Genomic DNA, 15,883 nt, shown 5'->3' with positions numbered 1-15,883 from the left:
GTGGCAGATGACCCAAAGGTTGGCTATGTGGCGGCGCTGTTGGGGAGCCAGATTGGAGCGGGCAGTGGCATATTTTTGGGGGGTCCGAAATCTGAGGAGAATGCCAAGTCGATGGTTGATTTTACGAACCCCTTACGACCGAGGATCCTACACACTGATGAGGAACTCTCTTGCCTGCGATCTCGATTCGGAGGCTTTATCATCATCAAGGTGTTGGGTAGGAATGTTGGATACACTACGCAAAAGAGGAGGCTTGACTAGCTATGGAGTCCCATTGGCCATTTCGACCTTGTGGATCTACCAAACAATTTCTATGTGGTTAGGTTTTCGTCCGTAGATGCCAAGGAGTGGGTGATGTTAGGGGGACCGTGGATCATACAAGGGCATTATTTGACTGTTCGGGAGCGGACCCATGATTTTAATCCCCGGGTGTCGAGAATTGCCAAGGCCGCAGTGTGGGTACGAATTTCGGACTTGCCAATGGACTATCACACTAACTTGTCATTGCGTCGTATTGGATATGCGTTGGGTCGTACGATGAGAATTGACAAGCATACTCAGGGCCTCATTCGGGGGAACTACGCTCGCCTTTGCGTTGAGGTAGATTTCGGGCAGCCGTTGGTGCTAGCAATCGATGTCAATGGCAGGAAATATCAAGTGGAGTACAAGGGGCTAAACCTCATTTGTTTCCATTGTGGCCGATACGGACACGGGAAGGAGACATGTTTATCGATGGAAGCCACGGACTAGGTGATAGGGGAGGGCGGTGACCAGGAAGTAGAGATGACGTCCCCAATGACAGAACAAAACGAGAGTGCTAAAGGAAGATCGAAGGAAGGTGAGATTGCCATTGGGTTGGCGGAGGATGGCCAGGGGGTGGTGGCTTCGGCCGATGATACAAAATTTGGGCCATGGATGCACGTCCGGGGAAAGAATCACAAATCACGGCAACAGGCGGGAAGATCGGGACCTATTGGGGAAAATGAGTCACATAGTCAAGTGGGAGGATTCGGATATGGATCACGTTTTGCTGCTTTGGTGAAGGAGAATATTCCCTTAGATTCTCTTGACTTTTCAGCAACTGCAGCATTAATAATACTACCCGGAGAAACAATGAAGATTTCAAACAATGGACCTAATGGTGTTGTGGCTCAGAAGGAAAAGGGGAAGGGGGTGAGGGCCGCAGAGGGCCGACCCAAGGTGTTGCCAAGGAAGAGTGTGGATCATGGTCTAGCACATGCTAGCCCTGTTCAGAAACCAGATGCTTCAGCATTTACTCATCCGAGCATTTTGCGAAGGAATGGACATGGCAGAACGAACTCATTTGCCGCGGCCCAGCACCAAGACAGCCCACGGGCTCAAAGGGCAGGCCTGGCTAATGCGGCCAATCTCCAGGTGGGTAAGGCTGCAGCAAATTCCACATGCGGGGAGAGCTCTCGTCTCGTCCCGGATCCGGACCTGGACCCGGACCCGGACGATCCAACGTTGGCATGTGAGGGACTGAATGATATGGAAGATGACCTCCCCAAGGTGGACTTCCAGCCACCGGATGGTGTGATATTGGATGGAAGAGTGGGTGAGGAAGACGAGGGAGCAATGGCTATTGATGAACTCGCCCAACATACGCAGCTAGATCCCGGGGCGTGTATGTCCGCTATGGAATGCTGAACCAAGTGGTTCTCTTGTGGTGAGGTCCTAACCCAACTTTCTATTAATATAATGCGATTATTCTTTTGGAATTGTTGTGGTGCTAGTGGTGGTAAGTTTACTAGATCGGCTAAAGAGTATTTGCGATCAGAGCGGCCTGATATTGTTATGATTGTGGAGCCGAGGATCAGTGGCGCTAGAGTTGATGCAGTCTGTCAGAAATTCACTTCTTTTGCCTGTGAAAGAATTGAAGCACAAGGATTTGCAGGAGGTATATGGGTTTGGTGGAAGACGTAGAAATTGCAAATTACAGTGGTCAATCGACATCCCTAGGCTATGCATATACTTGTCCGTTGTGGTACCTCGACTTGGTTTCATACAGTTGTGTATGCGCGACCTGTTGAAAGAGCTCGACTCGATTTATGACGGTTTTTGCTAGAAGTCTCGGAGCAAGTGACTGGCCTGTGGTTGGTATTAGGTGATTTTAATGAGATCGCATCAACCGAGGAAAAACGTGGTGGGGCTCCCTTTGATCCAAATCGGGCTGCTCGGTTCCATGAAGTGCTTGAACAATTGAGCCTCTTGGATTTGGGTAGTACGGGCCCACGCTTTACTTGGAGAGGGGCTGCTCGGGGTGGATATGACCGGGTGTTCGAGAGATTGGACAGGGCCGTTTGCAACGCGGAATGACGAGCCCTCTTTGACGATGCAAGTGTGAGAGTCTTACCGAGAGTGAAGTTGGATCATCACCCTTTGCGAGTGGACTTATATGGACAACAACGGAGCTAACATGGCACCCACCCCTTTCGTTATATGGCTGCTTGGAAGTGTCACCTCGATTTTGACTGACTGTTGCAGGCAACTTGGGACAATGAATCAGGGCTCACACAGAACCTTGCCATTTTTAGGGAGCATGTTAAAGAATGGAATTGAGACACTTTTGGGCACATCCAAAGACGTAAAAACTGTGCTCTTGCTAGACTTGGTGGTGTACAACGAGCACAACAGACCCGGTCGAACCGACATCTATGTGTCTAGAAGTGTCTTTGGCGGCGAAGTTGGAGGAGATCTTGGTACAAGAGGAGTTATTATGGTTTCAAAAGTCCCGAACCGAATGGGTGGAATCCAGGGACCGCAATACGCGATATTTTCATATGAAAGCTATGATCAAACGGAAACGTATTCGGATCGAGGCATTGCAGCGGGCAGATGAAACTTTTATCACGGAGGAGGAAGCCCTTCATGCTCATGCTACTGACCATTTTCGAAGGCTGTTCTCCGGGGAGTGCGGTCCAATCCAATCGACCATACCGCACTGTTTTCCTCAGCTGTCACCTACGGCACTCCAGTCACTGATTCAGCCGGTTCCAGTAGAGGAAGTTCATCGCGCCCTTTTTGATATAGGGCCGTTCAAAGCGCCTAGATCGGATGGATTTCAAGCCGTAATTTTTCAATCCAACTGGGAGTTTATATGGCCCTCGCTATTTGAATTTATAAGGCAGATCATGGAGGGAGCAACTTCGATTTCCAGAGTCAATGGGACTCTCTTCGTCCTAATTTCAAAAATTGTGAAGTCCGAGACTATCCATCATTTCAGACCGATCTGCTTATGCAACGTATCGTACAAGCTGGTGACGAAGACCATAGCAAATCAATTACAAGGGTATATGTCCGAGCTAGTTTCGCTGAACCAGGTGAGCTTTGTACCGAGACACCAGAACCATGACAATATAGTTATTGCTTAAGAATTAGTCCACACGATGCAGCGCATGAGGGGTGGGAGGAAATTTATGACAATTAAGGTGGACCTTGAGAAGGCATACGATCGGCTCCGCTGGGATTTTATTGATGACACATTAGTCGACGTGGGCGTTCCTTCTTAGCTCAGGGCTATCATCATGGATTACATATCCATTGTAAGCATGAGACTTTTATGAAATAGGGATTTAACAGATGTTTTTAAGCCAAGTAGAGGAGTTCGCCAAGGGTGCCCCTTATCATCCTACCTTTTCGTTTTGTGTATTGAACGCCTTGGTCATTTAATTCAAGAGGCGGTCTTGGATGGGAGATGGCAACTGATTAGAGTGGGAAGGTTGGGACCGCTTATATCGCATTTAATGTTTGCAGACGACCTATTACTCTTCGCCAAGGCATCAGAGGACCAAATCTGAACCGTGTGTGAAGTTCTGCACCATTTCTGTGAGGTGTTCGGGGAAAAGGTGAACGCGGATAAGACTTCGATCTTTTTTTCACGAAATGTAACAATGCTGGAGCGGGATAATATATGCAGGCTGAGTTCGTTTAACGTCTCCAGCTCCTTGGGGCGCTACTTGGGTGTCCTAGTGGTGCATGGACGACTTCGAATGGATCATTTTCTACCTATAATAAATCGGGTACATGTGAGATTAAGCGGATGGGCTGCGAAGACACTATCATTGGCCAGGCGAGTTACATTGGCAAAATCAGTCCTCCAGGCTATGCCCTCATATATAATGCACACAATGAAGTTACTGGAGTTGATTTGCCGTGATTTGGAGAAGCTTTGCAGGAGCTTTGTGTGGGGGCATTCCTCTGATCAACGAAAAATCCACCTTGTGAATTGGTAGACAGTAACGCAACCGCTTGCTCGGGGGGACTAGGCTTGCAGGATCTGTCTTTGTTCAATGATGTCATACTTGCTAAGAAGGGATGGAGTGTAATTACGAATCAAGGCTCCTTATGGGTGAAGGTATTCGCGAGCAAGTACATGGATAGACTCGATGCCTCCTTGCAACATAGAGTTTTGGCGACCGATTCTTGGCAGTGGAAGGGAATAACTCAAGCCTAGAATTGTGTGGCGAGTAGGGCAGCTTGGGCCATCCGTGATGGGACAAATGTTCGGTTTTGGGTGGACAGATGGGTCCAAGGATGTGGGCCCTTGATAAATGATACAGCCCGAGTAGTAGAACCGATTGTCCGGGGGCGTATGATATGTGAATTTGTGACAGACGTGGGGACTTGGGACTATAGTTTGATGGAGGGCTACCTCAGTCACACAAAGCTGCTTTACATTGCATTGCACCGACCTCCAGCAAGGGATCAAGGTGAAAACTCCTTTTATTGGACATTTGAACCCACCGGCAATTTCTTTGTCAAGACAGCGTACTGCTTTCTCGCACAGGTTGGCTGGGCTGAGGAGGACCGTGTGTGGAAATCAATTTGGAGTTGTAGGGGACCGCAGCGGGTACGAACCTTCCTATGGTTAGCTGCCCATGCGCGCCTTCTAACTAACGAGCATCGGGCACGTCGCCAGCTGACTAGCTCGGCCCTCTGCGAGGGATGCTCCTGTGGACAAGAGACGACCTTACACGCACTCCGGGACTGCTCGAGGGCCCAGGCGGTTTGGCGGAGAATTGTCCTGCAAAGTTGCCAACATGATTTTTTCATCATGCCGCTGCAACGATGGCTCAAATGCAATCTGTCAGGTAGTGATGATCACTGGGCAGCGACATTTGGAATAGCCTATTGGTTGCTATGGAATTGGCGGAACAATGATTTATTTGAGGAAGGGTTTATGCGACCGTCTGACAAATGCCAAGCCATATCGAGGGTGGTAGAGAGTTGGAAGGTGACGGGCGACAGTGGACGGGAGTCTGCACAGCTGCGAAAATGTTGGAAGTGTATCGGGTGGCAGTGTCCTCCTGGGCCAAATTAAATACCAATGGCGCATCGAGGGGAAATCCAGGGCTGTTTGGTGCCGGAGGGATTGTTCGTGATGTAGACGGACTTTGGCTGGGAGGTTACATGCGGAATATTGGCTATGCATCGTCCACAGTAGCAGAGCTTTGGGGTGTGCTAGAAGGACTGCAATATGTTTGGGATCTCGAGTTACGAAGGATCATCCTGGAACTTGACTTGGAGATTGTCGTGTGACTCATTTAGAGCCTGACCACGCCAAACTTACAGCTTGACCCGCTCATCAAAGGAATTCAGGAGTTTCTCTCGCGTGACTAGCAAGTAAAAGTCAGTCACGCCTACAGGGAAGGCAACATGTGCGTAGACTGGATGGCCCGGTGGAGTTTACACAGTTCCTTGGGCTCTCATCTTCATGCCGTCCCGCCGCCATGAATTCATTTACTCCTATTAGGAGATCTATATGAGACCTCCTTACCCCGCCTTTGTGTAACTTAATTTCTTTTCATTGTATCGGGCGTTTAGCCCCTCTTTGCACTAAAAAAGAAGAAGAAGAAGAAACTCATGCAATTATTTAAGTTTTGAGGATAATTTTAAAAAAAAATTAGTTGTCTAGTTTTTGGGTATATAGGTATATTAATTGTATATATATTTACAATTACGTTACTCTTTATTTGCATTTATTTTATGTAAATATATCATTAATTGTAATATTTAATTTTCTTTGAGAAAGTATTTTTTTTTAATCCGAATATTATTTACACATGCTTCATCACACCAGCTGCAAGAGATCTCTCCTCAAACAACCCCACCATGCTGCCGTCTTGTAACAACTCAGATTCAGAATGGTGGAAAATTAATACCGATGCGGCTTGGAGAGAAAGCCAAGCAACCATAGCTGGTGTGATGAAGCCACTCAACGGGAACATCTTTCAATCATGGTGTGCCCCGACTATTGCAGCATCGCCCCTGCAAGCTGAAACACAAGCCATCCTTACTGCCACCTCCGTAGCTCTGCATTCTGGTTGCTCTAAGCTATGGCTAGAAACTGATTCTTTAGTTATAGTTAATGCTTTGTCGAGCCCTCGAGATGTTCCTGGGCTGCCCGAAACATTATCTCTGATGTTAGAAAGCTACTATCTTATTTTAAGAATTGGCGTTGTACTTGGGTTCCCGGCTCGGCTAACTCTCAAGCTCTTGATCTATGCCAACTTGGTACAAGATCAAGTTTTGCTTCCTTTTGTATGTTTGAGGGTTACCCATGTAACAATGCTACTAATCCGTAATGAATTATACTGAAATTTATTCAGGAAAAAAAAAAGAGTGTGCGTTCAAATCTCAAGGAAAGCCATTGCATTTTACCATGATAATAAAAATACTGCATTTATAACTGTCTTTTTTTTTTTCCTGTAGGCATGTCTATCTTTTTTTTTGCTGGGTGATAGGTATGTCCATCTGGTTTGTTTAGAGCTTTGTTTTTTTCGGCGTCTTGTAAACTAGTTTGTCTACAGAATACAGCTTTAGTTTGGTATTCGAAAGACGGACAGAAAGAGAAGAGCCGTGCATTCATGACTCTCTCTCTCTCTCTCTCTCTCTCTCTCTCTGTTTTTGATTCTCCAGGCCAGCGGGGAAAGAGAGAAAGCTGTACATTTATGACTCTCTCTCTATCTTTTTGGGTGCGTTATTTTCCTCAATTTTTGTTGAATTTGGGACTCACCCTCGGATTAAGGAAATGGATGCTAATAATATAATAGAATGAAGATCGACGGTACAACTAAAGAAACAACTCGATCTACCCTACATCATCCATAGAATTCGAGATTGAGGGAGATGCCCAACTCCATGTTGGTTTCTCAAGTCACTGAATGCGCCAAGCGAAGCAGTAGAACCCTTTTTTTTTTTTTTTGTTTCCCTGGCTATTAATACAGTGAGAACAAGTTGGTTAGGTCAATTGGATTGGATAAATTTTACCAGAAGAAGAAGAGAGAAAACGAACATAAAAAATGTGAACATCTGATTACTGAGGGTGTAGGGTGTGCCTGCGGTGTTGGCAATTGCAGGCTGAGCCATGAGCTGAGCTCAGAGAGCCGGCCATTGCAGGCTGAGCCATGAGCAGAGCTCAGAGAGCCCAACAATATCTATCTATCTATCTATCTATCTATCTATCTATCGATCTGTCTATCTATCTATCTATCTATCCATCCATCTATCCATCTATTTTGTATAATAATGCACACGCATACATGCATGCCATGCATTCACGCAATATCATTTCATAGAGTCGTTACTTTGAATATCATATCAAGCAAGCAGCTAGCTTGACCTTGAAGACGGACAGACGGCACATTACCATCACTATACATTTTGATGCTTATATCGTATATAGACTTCATTCAACAACAAGCTACATACGCACGCGCTCGTGTGTGTGCATATATATATATATATATATGCTTAGTTTCACCTTCGATAGAAATCAACGGACTAACCTCTCTCTAGATGGAGTCTTGTAGGCAGGCCTCTATATACATATACCACATAATATAAACTTGCAGGAGGCTAGCTCCTTAGATTGTGTTGGGTCCTCGATCAAGTCTCCAGCACTGTATACTGATTGACCAAGGAGATCGTAACAGTGATGGATATTTTCTCAACTTGCGCACTCTACCTCGCCATTCTCTATCTGTCCCTCTCTCTCATCTATTTCGTCCGCCAGCAAAATTCAAGAATTGGCACCAACCCTCATCCGCCAGGCAAGACAGGATGGCCCATCATCGGGGAGACCCTGGCCTTTGTAATGGCAAGTCGCAGTGACACCCCAGAGAGGTTTATCACAGATAGGATGATCGCCTACTCCCCTGACATCTTCCTAACCTCTCTGCTGGGCGAGAACTTGGCCGTGTTCTGTGGAGCTTCTGGGAACAGGTTCCTCTTCTCTGGCGAGGACAAGTACGGCACCTCATGGTGGCCCCGCTCCATGAAGAAGGCTCTGCTCTTCCCTGAGGCTCTTGAGAACTCCTCCAAGGATGAATCCACCAAGATGCGGAGCTTCCTTCCTGTGTTCCTCAAGCCTGAAGCCCTGCAGCATTACATACCCATCATGGATTCCATGGCCAGGAAGCAGACTGGTCCCCTTACAAGGAAGTCAGGGCTTTCACCCCCTCGAAGAAGTACACGTTGGCCTTGGTCTGTCGTCTCTTCATGAGCATCAAGGATCCTGAGCACGTTGCCAGATTTGCAGACCCCTTTGCTCTCGTCACTACCGGCCTCATGTCCATTCCTATAAACTTTCCGGGGACGGCTTTCAACAAGGCGATCCAAGGAGGTAAGAGAATACGAGAGGAGCTCATGTCCATCATAAAGTGGAGGAAGGAGGAGATTTTGGAGAACAAGGACACAGCAGCACGGGACTTGCTGTCCCGGATGCTGCTTGCGCAAGACGAGAATGGCAGGTCTTGAAGGAAACCGAGATTGCTAATAAGATCATAGGTCTACTCATCGCAAGCCATGACACAGACCAGTACATCAATCACATTTGTGGTGAACTATCTTGCCGAGTATCCTAATGTCCATGAGCAGGTCCTGAAAGGTAAATATAGTATACATATCTCGCTGTCCACTAATTGGCTGGCCCCTGTCTTCCTCTTATTGTCCTCTCAAAGATTTTCGGAGCTTATTTAGCAGTAGCTAGAGATCATAGGGTAAAAATGGTAGTAGTAGAAAAAAGGAAAAGTTTACTTAAAACAGTTAAATGAGTAAATAATTAAAAGCACTTGCATATGACTGACTAATCCTCCTGTCTGGGTCCCATGAGAGCAGAGCAGGTGGAAATCGCGAGGAACAAGGGCCCAGATGAGTTACTGAACTGGGAAGACATACAAAAGATGAGGTACTCCTGGATGGCTGCTTGCGAGGCCATGAGGCTTGCCCCACCTGCTCAAGGTGCCTTCCGAGAGACAATAAAGGACTTCACCTATTCTGGCTTTACCATTCCCAAGGGTTGGAAGGTCGGTAATAAACTAATAAACTTTCGTGGTCAGGACACTTCCCTGGCATTCTAAGTAGTAGAGTTGCTTTGCTTTCAGCTAAGCTAGGGCATAGACATGCAACAACTCTCTGCTTACAAAAATTATCGGATCAATGGTTTCAAGCACAGACTTACTGAACAGTACACTCCACGCGGGAGGACCCGAAGTACTTCTCTGATCCAGAAAAGTTTGATCCTTCAAGATTTGACGGGATTGGACCTGCTCCGTACACTTTCATACCCTTTGGAGGAGGACCTCGAATGTGCCCGGGGAAGGAATATGCCAGGCTAGAGATACTTGTTTTCATGCATAATGTGGTAACCAAGTTCAGATGGAAGAAAGTCATCCCTGATGAGAAAATCACTTACAACCCTTCTCCAGTACCAGTCAGGGGTCTTCCTATCCGGCTCGAACCCTCACATAAGCCAAGACAGCATGTGTTCAGTTCAATACTTCATGCACGCACAGACATGATCACAATATACATCTAGCAATTTTCTCGAGCTGTTAGTTCCTTCTGTTTTCATGACGCAATAAGACAATGAGAATTCGTGCAACCTCAGAACCAGTTTTAGTTCTACCCGCCATGTAAGAAAAAGTATTTCCCTATTCTACATCATCATAATATAAAATTTCAGAAAGTTGTCACTGTTAACATTTGGCTTATATTGAAAGGTGTCAGTTAAGTGCAAGAACTGGATCACGGGCAATTCAATAACCTCATAGTCAGAGTCACCTGCCCACCACTCGCGAAGGACAAATAATTCGCTAATAAATCGAGAAAACTTAAACCAAGCAAGTTCAGATTGATGGAACTTGTCTCGCAAGGATATTTTAGTTGCTTTTCTTCTTAATGTTATCCTTTTCCTTTGTGCCATTTTAAGTTTTCAACATTTACTTCCCAGTTCAAATGGAAAGAAAAAAAGGCCATGCAAGAAATTACCCTTCCTATATGACATTAACCTCCTCTGTTTTGTTCGCATTCTTCTATATATATTCTGCATTCATATATATATATATATATATATATATGAATGCAGAATATATTAGGGAGTGATTGGAAAATCACCTCCCAAGCCCCATCTATGGAGCAATGGTTCCTGAAGTTCAACCATGACATTGAGCATTTCCAAATGCATATATTGCAGTATTATAATTCTTAGTGATTCAAGATATTAGTGACCGGCAACGCAAACATATATTTGGACCTCCTTAGTTGGAATTGTCCATCATTCCACCATACTCCAATCTGAGTCCTGGCTACCCTATCTGAGTCTTGGCTACCCTTTAGGATGGTGAAATCTTGATTAAAGAGCATCCTTCCTTCTGAATTTTACAGATATCAACAAGGCTCTCCCAAGCCTCTGTATATTTTTTTTTTGGCTGATCTCATTGTTGTTGGTCTGTTCCATGAAGATACGCTTTTAGCACTGGCACTTGTCTTCTTCTAAATAATATATGCTTGGAAATATGGATATATACTGATTGGCATACATTACGTTTCTTCCCTTTCTTTGCTACCACAAACTATTTCTTCATTGTTCGAAGAGAGAATATACAGCTGAGGAACTGCTAAAACTTTATGCAGCACTTTGCTGCAAGTGTACAGGCTAATACTGAGAAGGCAGAGCAATGGATTGCTGGACTTTAAGAAGCAGCAATTGTTGTTACAGCAAACTCATCAAAAGCTAAAGATACAATCTAGCCAGGGAAGCAACTTCTCGTGGACCAAATCGGGTCTGTCATCATGAGGGCAGTGGCCTACCCCTGGTAATATGGAGAGGCTCACATTTGGAGCATTGGAGGGCAAGGCAGAGAAGTACTTACCGACAGGCCCATCCAGAGGTGTAAATGGGTCTTGATCGCCCCATAGAACGAGAACAGGCATTGAGACAGTTGGCATAAGTTGCACTGGGTTTGGGCCAGGGGGGCCAGTCACTATGGAGATAAATGCATCCAGTGCGCCCTCATCATTTGCTGGTTCCCTAATTATCTGCATTTGGTATGTGAAGGCAGAACTTCTCAGCAGATACCAGTTAAATGGAAGAAATTGCGGAAGGGGGGATAAAAGGGGAGGGGGCGAGGGAAGCAGAAATGATCTAGTACCTCAACTAACTCATCATCTACAGATGCCTTATTCCCATACACAGATAGCAATATATCCTTGAGGTTATCCCTGTATGGAGAGAAGTCAGTAACTAACTCCTTTCACTTTAAGATTTTGAAAATAAGGATCAAATGACAGCAGAGCGGACCTCTGCTTCACACGCTCGAATATGACTGAAGCTATTCCCCGTTGCTTCAATAAAAAGTCGAAGAACCAGAGAAGTGGGAGTAACAGCTTTATCCTCCAATCATCAACAATGGCCTTGCTGTTCATGCCACCAGCACAGTTTAACAGCACAAGCCCACAAACCATGTCCGTGCTCCGACGATATTCTGCTACACAACACGCCAACCAATAAAAAAAAATGAATAAAATGGATGCACCAACAGGCCAGTCATGAGTCAATCCGACTCGAACTTACGGGCTGAGGCAGCAATTACACAGGCAAGACTGCCGACAGAGTTGCCCACCAACACAGCTGGTTGTTGAACTATTTCATCCAAGAAATCCAATATCAACTGTCTCAAAATGAAAAAATGAAAAAAAAAAAGGGATGCTAGAATCATAATCAAATTGAAGGAGGAGACAATAGAAAAAAAGGAAGTTCAGACAGATTCAGGAAGGGAATCGCTGTTTGATGCTGTGCTACTGACGTGAAAGAGAGAAGCATCTCAAAGTCAAGTCAAGGTAAACAGAGAGGGGCACGTGCCTGAGCCCAGTCCTCCATGGTATAGGTAAAGCCAGCAGGCTTGTCAGAAGCACCAAAGCCAAGAAGGTCAATCGCATAAACAGTGAACTTCTCGGACAGTGTGGGGATATTCCTGCAAAAAGTAAGAGATATTGCATGCAGATGTCATGTTCCAGGACAGGTCCGAGGAGCAAAAAATTGCAGGGAAGAAGCTGATGATGAGAACAGGGAAAAGGAAACAGAAGGCAGAGGCAGAAGCAGCAATGGTAAGCGATACGATACGATATGATAATCAATGAAATGGGGCCACCTCCCTCACCTGCGCCAGTGAGGAATGGAGGCACCGAACCCGTGGACGAGGAGGAGTACTGGGGGAGGCTTGGCGTAGGGCGGCGGAGCGGAGGAGGGACCGGAGACGAAGTAATTGATGGAGTACTGGCCCTTCCACAGCCACTTGCGGCATCCGTCTCTGATATCAGCGATCTCCAAGATATCGCCACCGATTTGAGCTTCGGTTGAAGAGGCAGAGGAGCTGCTGATGACGAGAAGGGCGGTCCTTGCACCTTTCCTGCTGATTTTGGCCCTAGTTCCGCCATCGAAATGTGGCTTCCACTTCGAGGAGGAAGGGAGAGTGATGATGGACCTCATCATCAACATCTCTTGTCGTCGAAAAAACGAAGGTCGCACTAGCACTGTACTTGACGAAACGGCCGGAGAAATTACTCTTGCGTCCATTCCTCTCTCTCTCTGCTTCCTCCACCCCCTCGGCCTCAGCCTCAGCTTCAGCGGCTCAGCCTCTCTCTCTCTCTCTCTCTCTCTCTCTCTCTCTCTCTCTCTTTCTGCTTCCCGCTCAGCCTCAGCCTCAGCCGCTTACGTTTGCGTATGAGGAAATTTTGAGGATTTCATTTATAATAAGCGAGCTGAAATATTGTCAACTCACTCTATATAATTTTGCGAAAAAAAAATCTATCTATAAATTTCACATTCTATAAAGAAAGAATAAATTACATATTTCTTATATTTTTCTAGGAAATACTTATTTAAACAATGAAAAAAATCACATCAAATAAATGGTGGGAGAAGAAATGGGAAAGGAATGTGAATATGAATTTTCCAGAATTGAAAAGAATTAGTGAAAGAGGAACCCGAGGAAGGAGAGAGTCAAAAGATGATTTAATGGTAGAGAAAACAAATTTAAAATGATATCCTCCTCACACGAACAAAAAGCTTTTATGGGAATAGTCTGAATTGCATAATATATAAATTAGATGATATCCAAATGTTAATCTTATGCGGTAATTTTTTTTCAATTTTTTATTATCAAATGTAAATAATTAAAACATATGATGTGAATAAATAGAAATTTAAAAAATATATGTCCCTAATAGATTTGTTACTATAAATTATAAGTGAAAATTGATAAATCAATACTTAATATAATCTTACAAAAATGCAAAATAGATATAGAGCGATAAATTTATGTACAGGTGTATGAAAAAATAAAGTAAATAGAGGATATGTGTAAAATGAAAATTCTTGTACACAATTTATATGATATTTAGTGTACTGAATTTGAAAAAGTATGTCGTATTTTGATGAGTAATTAAATAAATAAATAAATATATGTATATATATATAATGCATGTGGTTCGCGATTGCCTATTTGCTATTTCGGTGTGGATGCCAATGATACCAAGTCCCATTTACAGTAGATGATTCGAAACCTCTCTCTCTCGCAACCAGGAGCGGATGGTATATCCTGAGTTCTTATTTTTTCGGAATGAGTTGTTGGTTGTGTCTGGAGATGGCGCAACAACGACGTATTTAATCCCGAATTTACTCGTCCATATCAGCGTGCGAGAAGATCTTAAGAGTGGCGTGTTATTTTGCTGGTCGGCTGACTGATCTGGATTTCTATAATGCCCCAAGGTCCAAGGCTTGGAGACAAATAGGTTGGAGCATACCAGGACAAGGGTTGTTTAAGTTGAATAAGGATGTGATAACTCTATTATTCGACACTTTTTTTTACGGATATAATTGGAGTTAGTTTATCAAGTTTAGTTTAGTTTGAGTAGATTTTAATTTATTTTTCATTCATTTGCATTCTTAAAGATTTTAGGAGTTTTCATTAGCTACTGGTTTGTTTTTAGGTGATTTTTGGAGTTAGTTTGTTAAATGATCTTTTGCAGCCTCTAAATTCTCGGTGGATTTGGACAGGTTGAACTCAATTCGTTTGTGCAAAGTCCATATAGATGGAAAGCTTATTGAGTTAGTAACTCAATGGTTCAGACGGTTTGTGATTTGGAGCTCGGATGAAAAAGTTATGGCCAATCGAAATTCGGTGCGCAAAGTTGTTTTACTAATCCGAGAGGGCTTAGGCTGTGAACTTGGAAGCCTAGGTTGCCCCAGATCTGTTAACTGAACAAAACTCAAATTTTTCAATATTTGTGCGGATTCTGGACATGTTTAGAGAAGAAAATTAAGATGGAGATATCTTGATTTATTTGAGATATTATTCTTGGGTTTTAGGAATAATATTTCCTTGATGTCTAAGATAGGAAGTTGAATTCTGATTATTGGGGAAACTAGATTTAGGATAGATTTGAGGAGTCCGTTTATAGTTTTGAGCTTTCTCCCTATTTAAGCACATAGGAGGCGTGAATTCAAGGTGCGGACAACCAAAGGCTAAAGAGACTAGGAGATTGAAAGGAAATAGGAGAATTGAGTTTTCGGCAATAGCTTGCGGTTCTTAATCGAATTAGGGAAAGAGGGAGTAGATTGAATTAGTAAAGTGTGAGAGAAATTGAAATTATAGATCGTCTTACCAATTGATTTTCAGTTATCTTTATTTGTTTTAATATTATAAAACCCGATTTTTAATTTTCTTGACTTCAACTAGGTTGTGATAATTTCGAATGTTAGTAGAATTTTAAGTCAAGTTCTCATGGGAATGATATTCTACTCACTTTATATTACTTGTCACGGCCAGTGTACTTGCGGGGTTTAAAAACCGTCAGACAAGATGAAGCGGCGAAAGGTAATTTGGGAGCTGGAAGTGCTGGGGGGCTTATGCGTGATGAGGATGGTTGGGGGCTGGAAGTGCTGGGGGGCTTATGCGTGATGAGGATGGTTGGAGGCTAGGTGGTTTTGCACAGAACATTGGCTCTGCAACTTCTATTGCGACCGAGCTTTGAACGGTTAATAAGGGTCTTGAATTGGCTTGGCAGTTAGGCCTGAGGAAATTGATCCTCGAGGTTGATTATGAGGTGGTAAGTCACCTTCCCTGTTCTAATCGAGAGACAGCAGGATGCAACGATGGTTTGGTGAGGGATATTCGAGCTTATTCACTCAATTGTGACAGAATAATTAGCGTCGTATTAGATGCGCAATAAAATCTGTAGGTCGTGTATTCTTTTGTAATTTTTTAAATATAGTGTCAGAATTTGCATTATTAACCATATTTTAGCTAAGGTAAAAAAGTAAAAAAAAAAAAAAAGAAGATCATTCCTTTCCTCAATTTCTTTGATTTGAAGTTGGAGTATCTATTTTATGCAAAATTGGTAGGGATCTAACCTTTTTTTTTTTAGTACTATCAGATAAGTGGCCAGGGAGGAAAGCTGAGGAGTAGGGGAGGAAGTGAATAAGATTTGTTTAGTAAACTGAAAGCCCAAGCCAAGCGGTCAAACTGTCAAAAAATAGTAAGTAAAAATTAATTAATTATGTTATTATTATTTGGGGATT

The 15,883-nt window shown here is 43.9% G+C and overlaps 1 protein-coding gene and 1 pseudogene across 2 annotated transcripts; one reads left to right on the top strand and one right to left on the bottom strand.

The window, feature by feature from the left end:
- Positions 1–7,957: 7,957 nt before the first annotated feature.
- LOC116199146 lies at positions 7,958–10,002 on the top strand (annotated as a pseudogene).
- An 814-nt stretch (positions 10,003–10,816) lies between these two features.
- LOC116198605 (pheophytinase, chloroplastic) lies at positions 10,817–13,031 on the bottom strand. 2 transcript variants are annotated; one of them, XM_031528788.1, is made up of 6 exons: positions 12,462–13,031; positions 12,164–12,275; positions 11,876–11,972; positions 11,603–11,789; positions 11,454–11,523; positions 10,817–11,340 (listed from the first exon to the last, which is right to left on the bottom strand). In XM_031528788.1, exons 1-6 carry the CDS (start codon positions 12,875–12,877, stop codon positions 11,029–11,031), a joined length of 1,194 nt encoding a protein of 397 aa, XP_031384648.1. In that variant the 5' UTR covers positions 12,878–13,031; the 3' UTR covers positions 10,817–11,028. The 2 variants fall into 2 exon arrangements, with proteins under 2 accessions (XP_031384648.1, XP_031384650.1); XM_031528790.1 differs by having other exon boundaries at positions 11,603–11,786; positions 12,462–13,029.
- Positions 13,032–15,883: the final 2,852 nt, after the last annotated feature.

This window comes from Punica granatum, chromosome 3 (assembly GCF_007655135.1).
Source record: "Punica granatum isolate Tunisia-2019 chromosome 3, ASM765513v2, whole genome shotgun sequence".
In the NCBI taxonomy this organism is placed as follows: domain Eukaryota; kingdom Viridiplantae; phylum Streptophyta; class Magnoliopsida; order Myrtales; family Lythraceae; genus Punica; species Punica granatum.
Note: the sequence above shows the minus strand (reverse complement) of the source record. Positions and strands in the feature narration are given on the sequence as shown.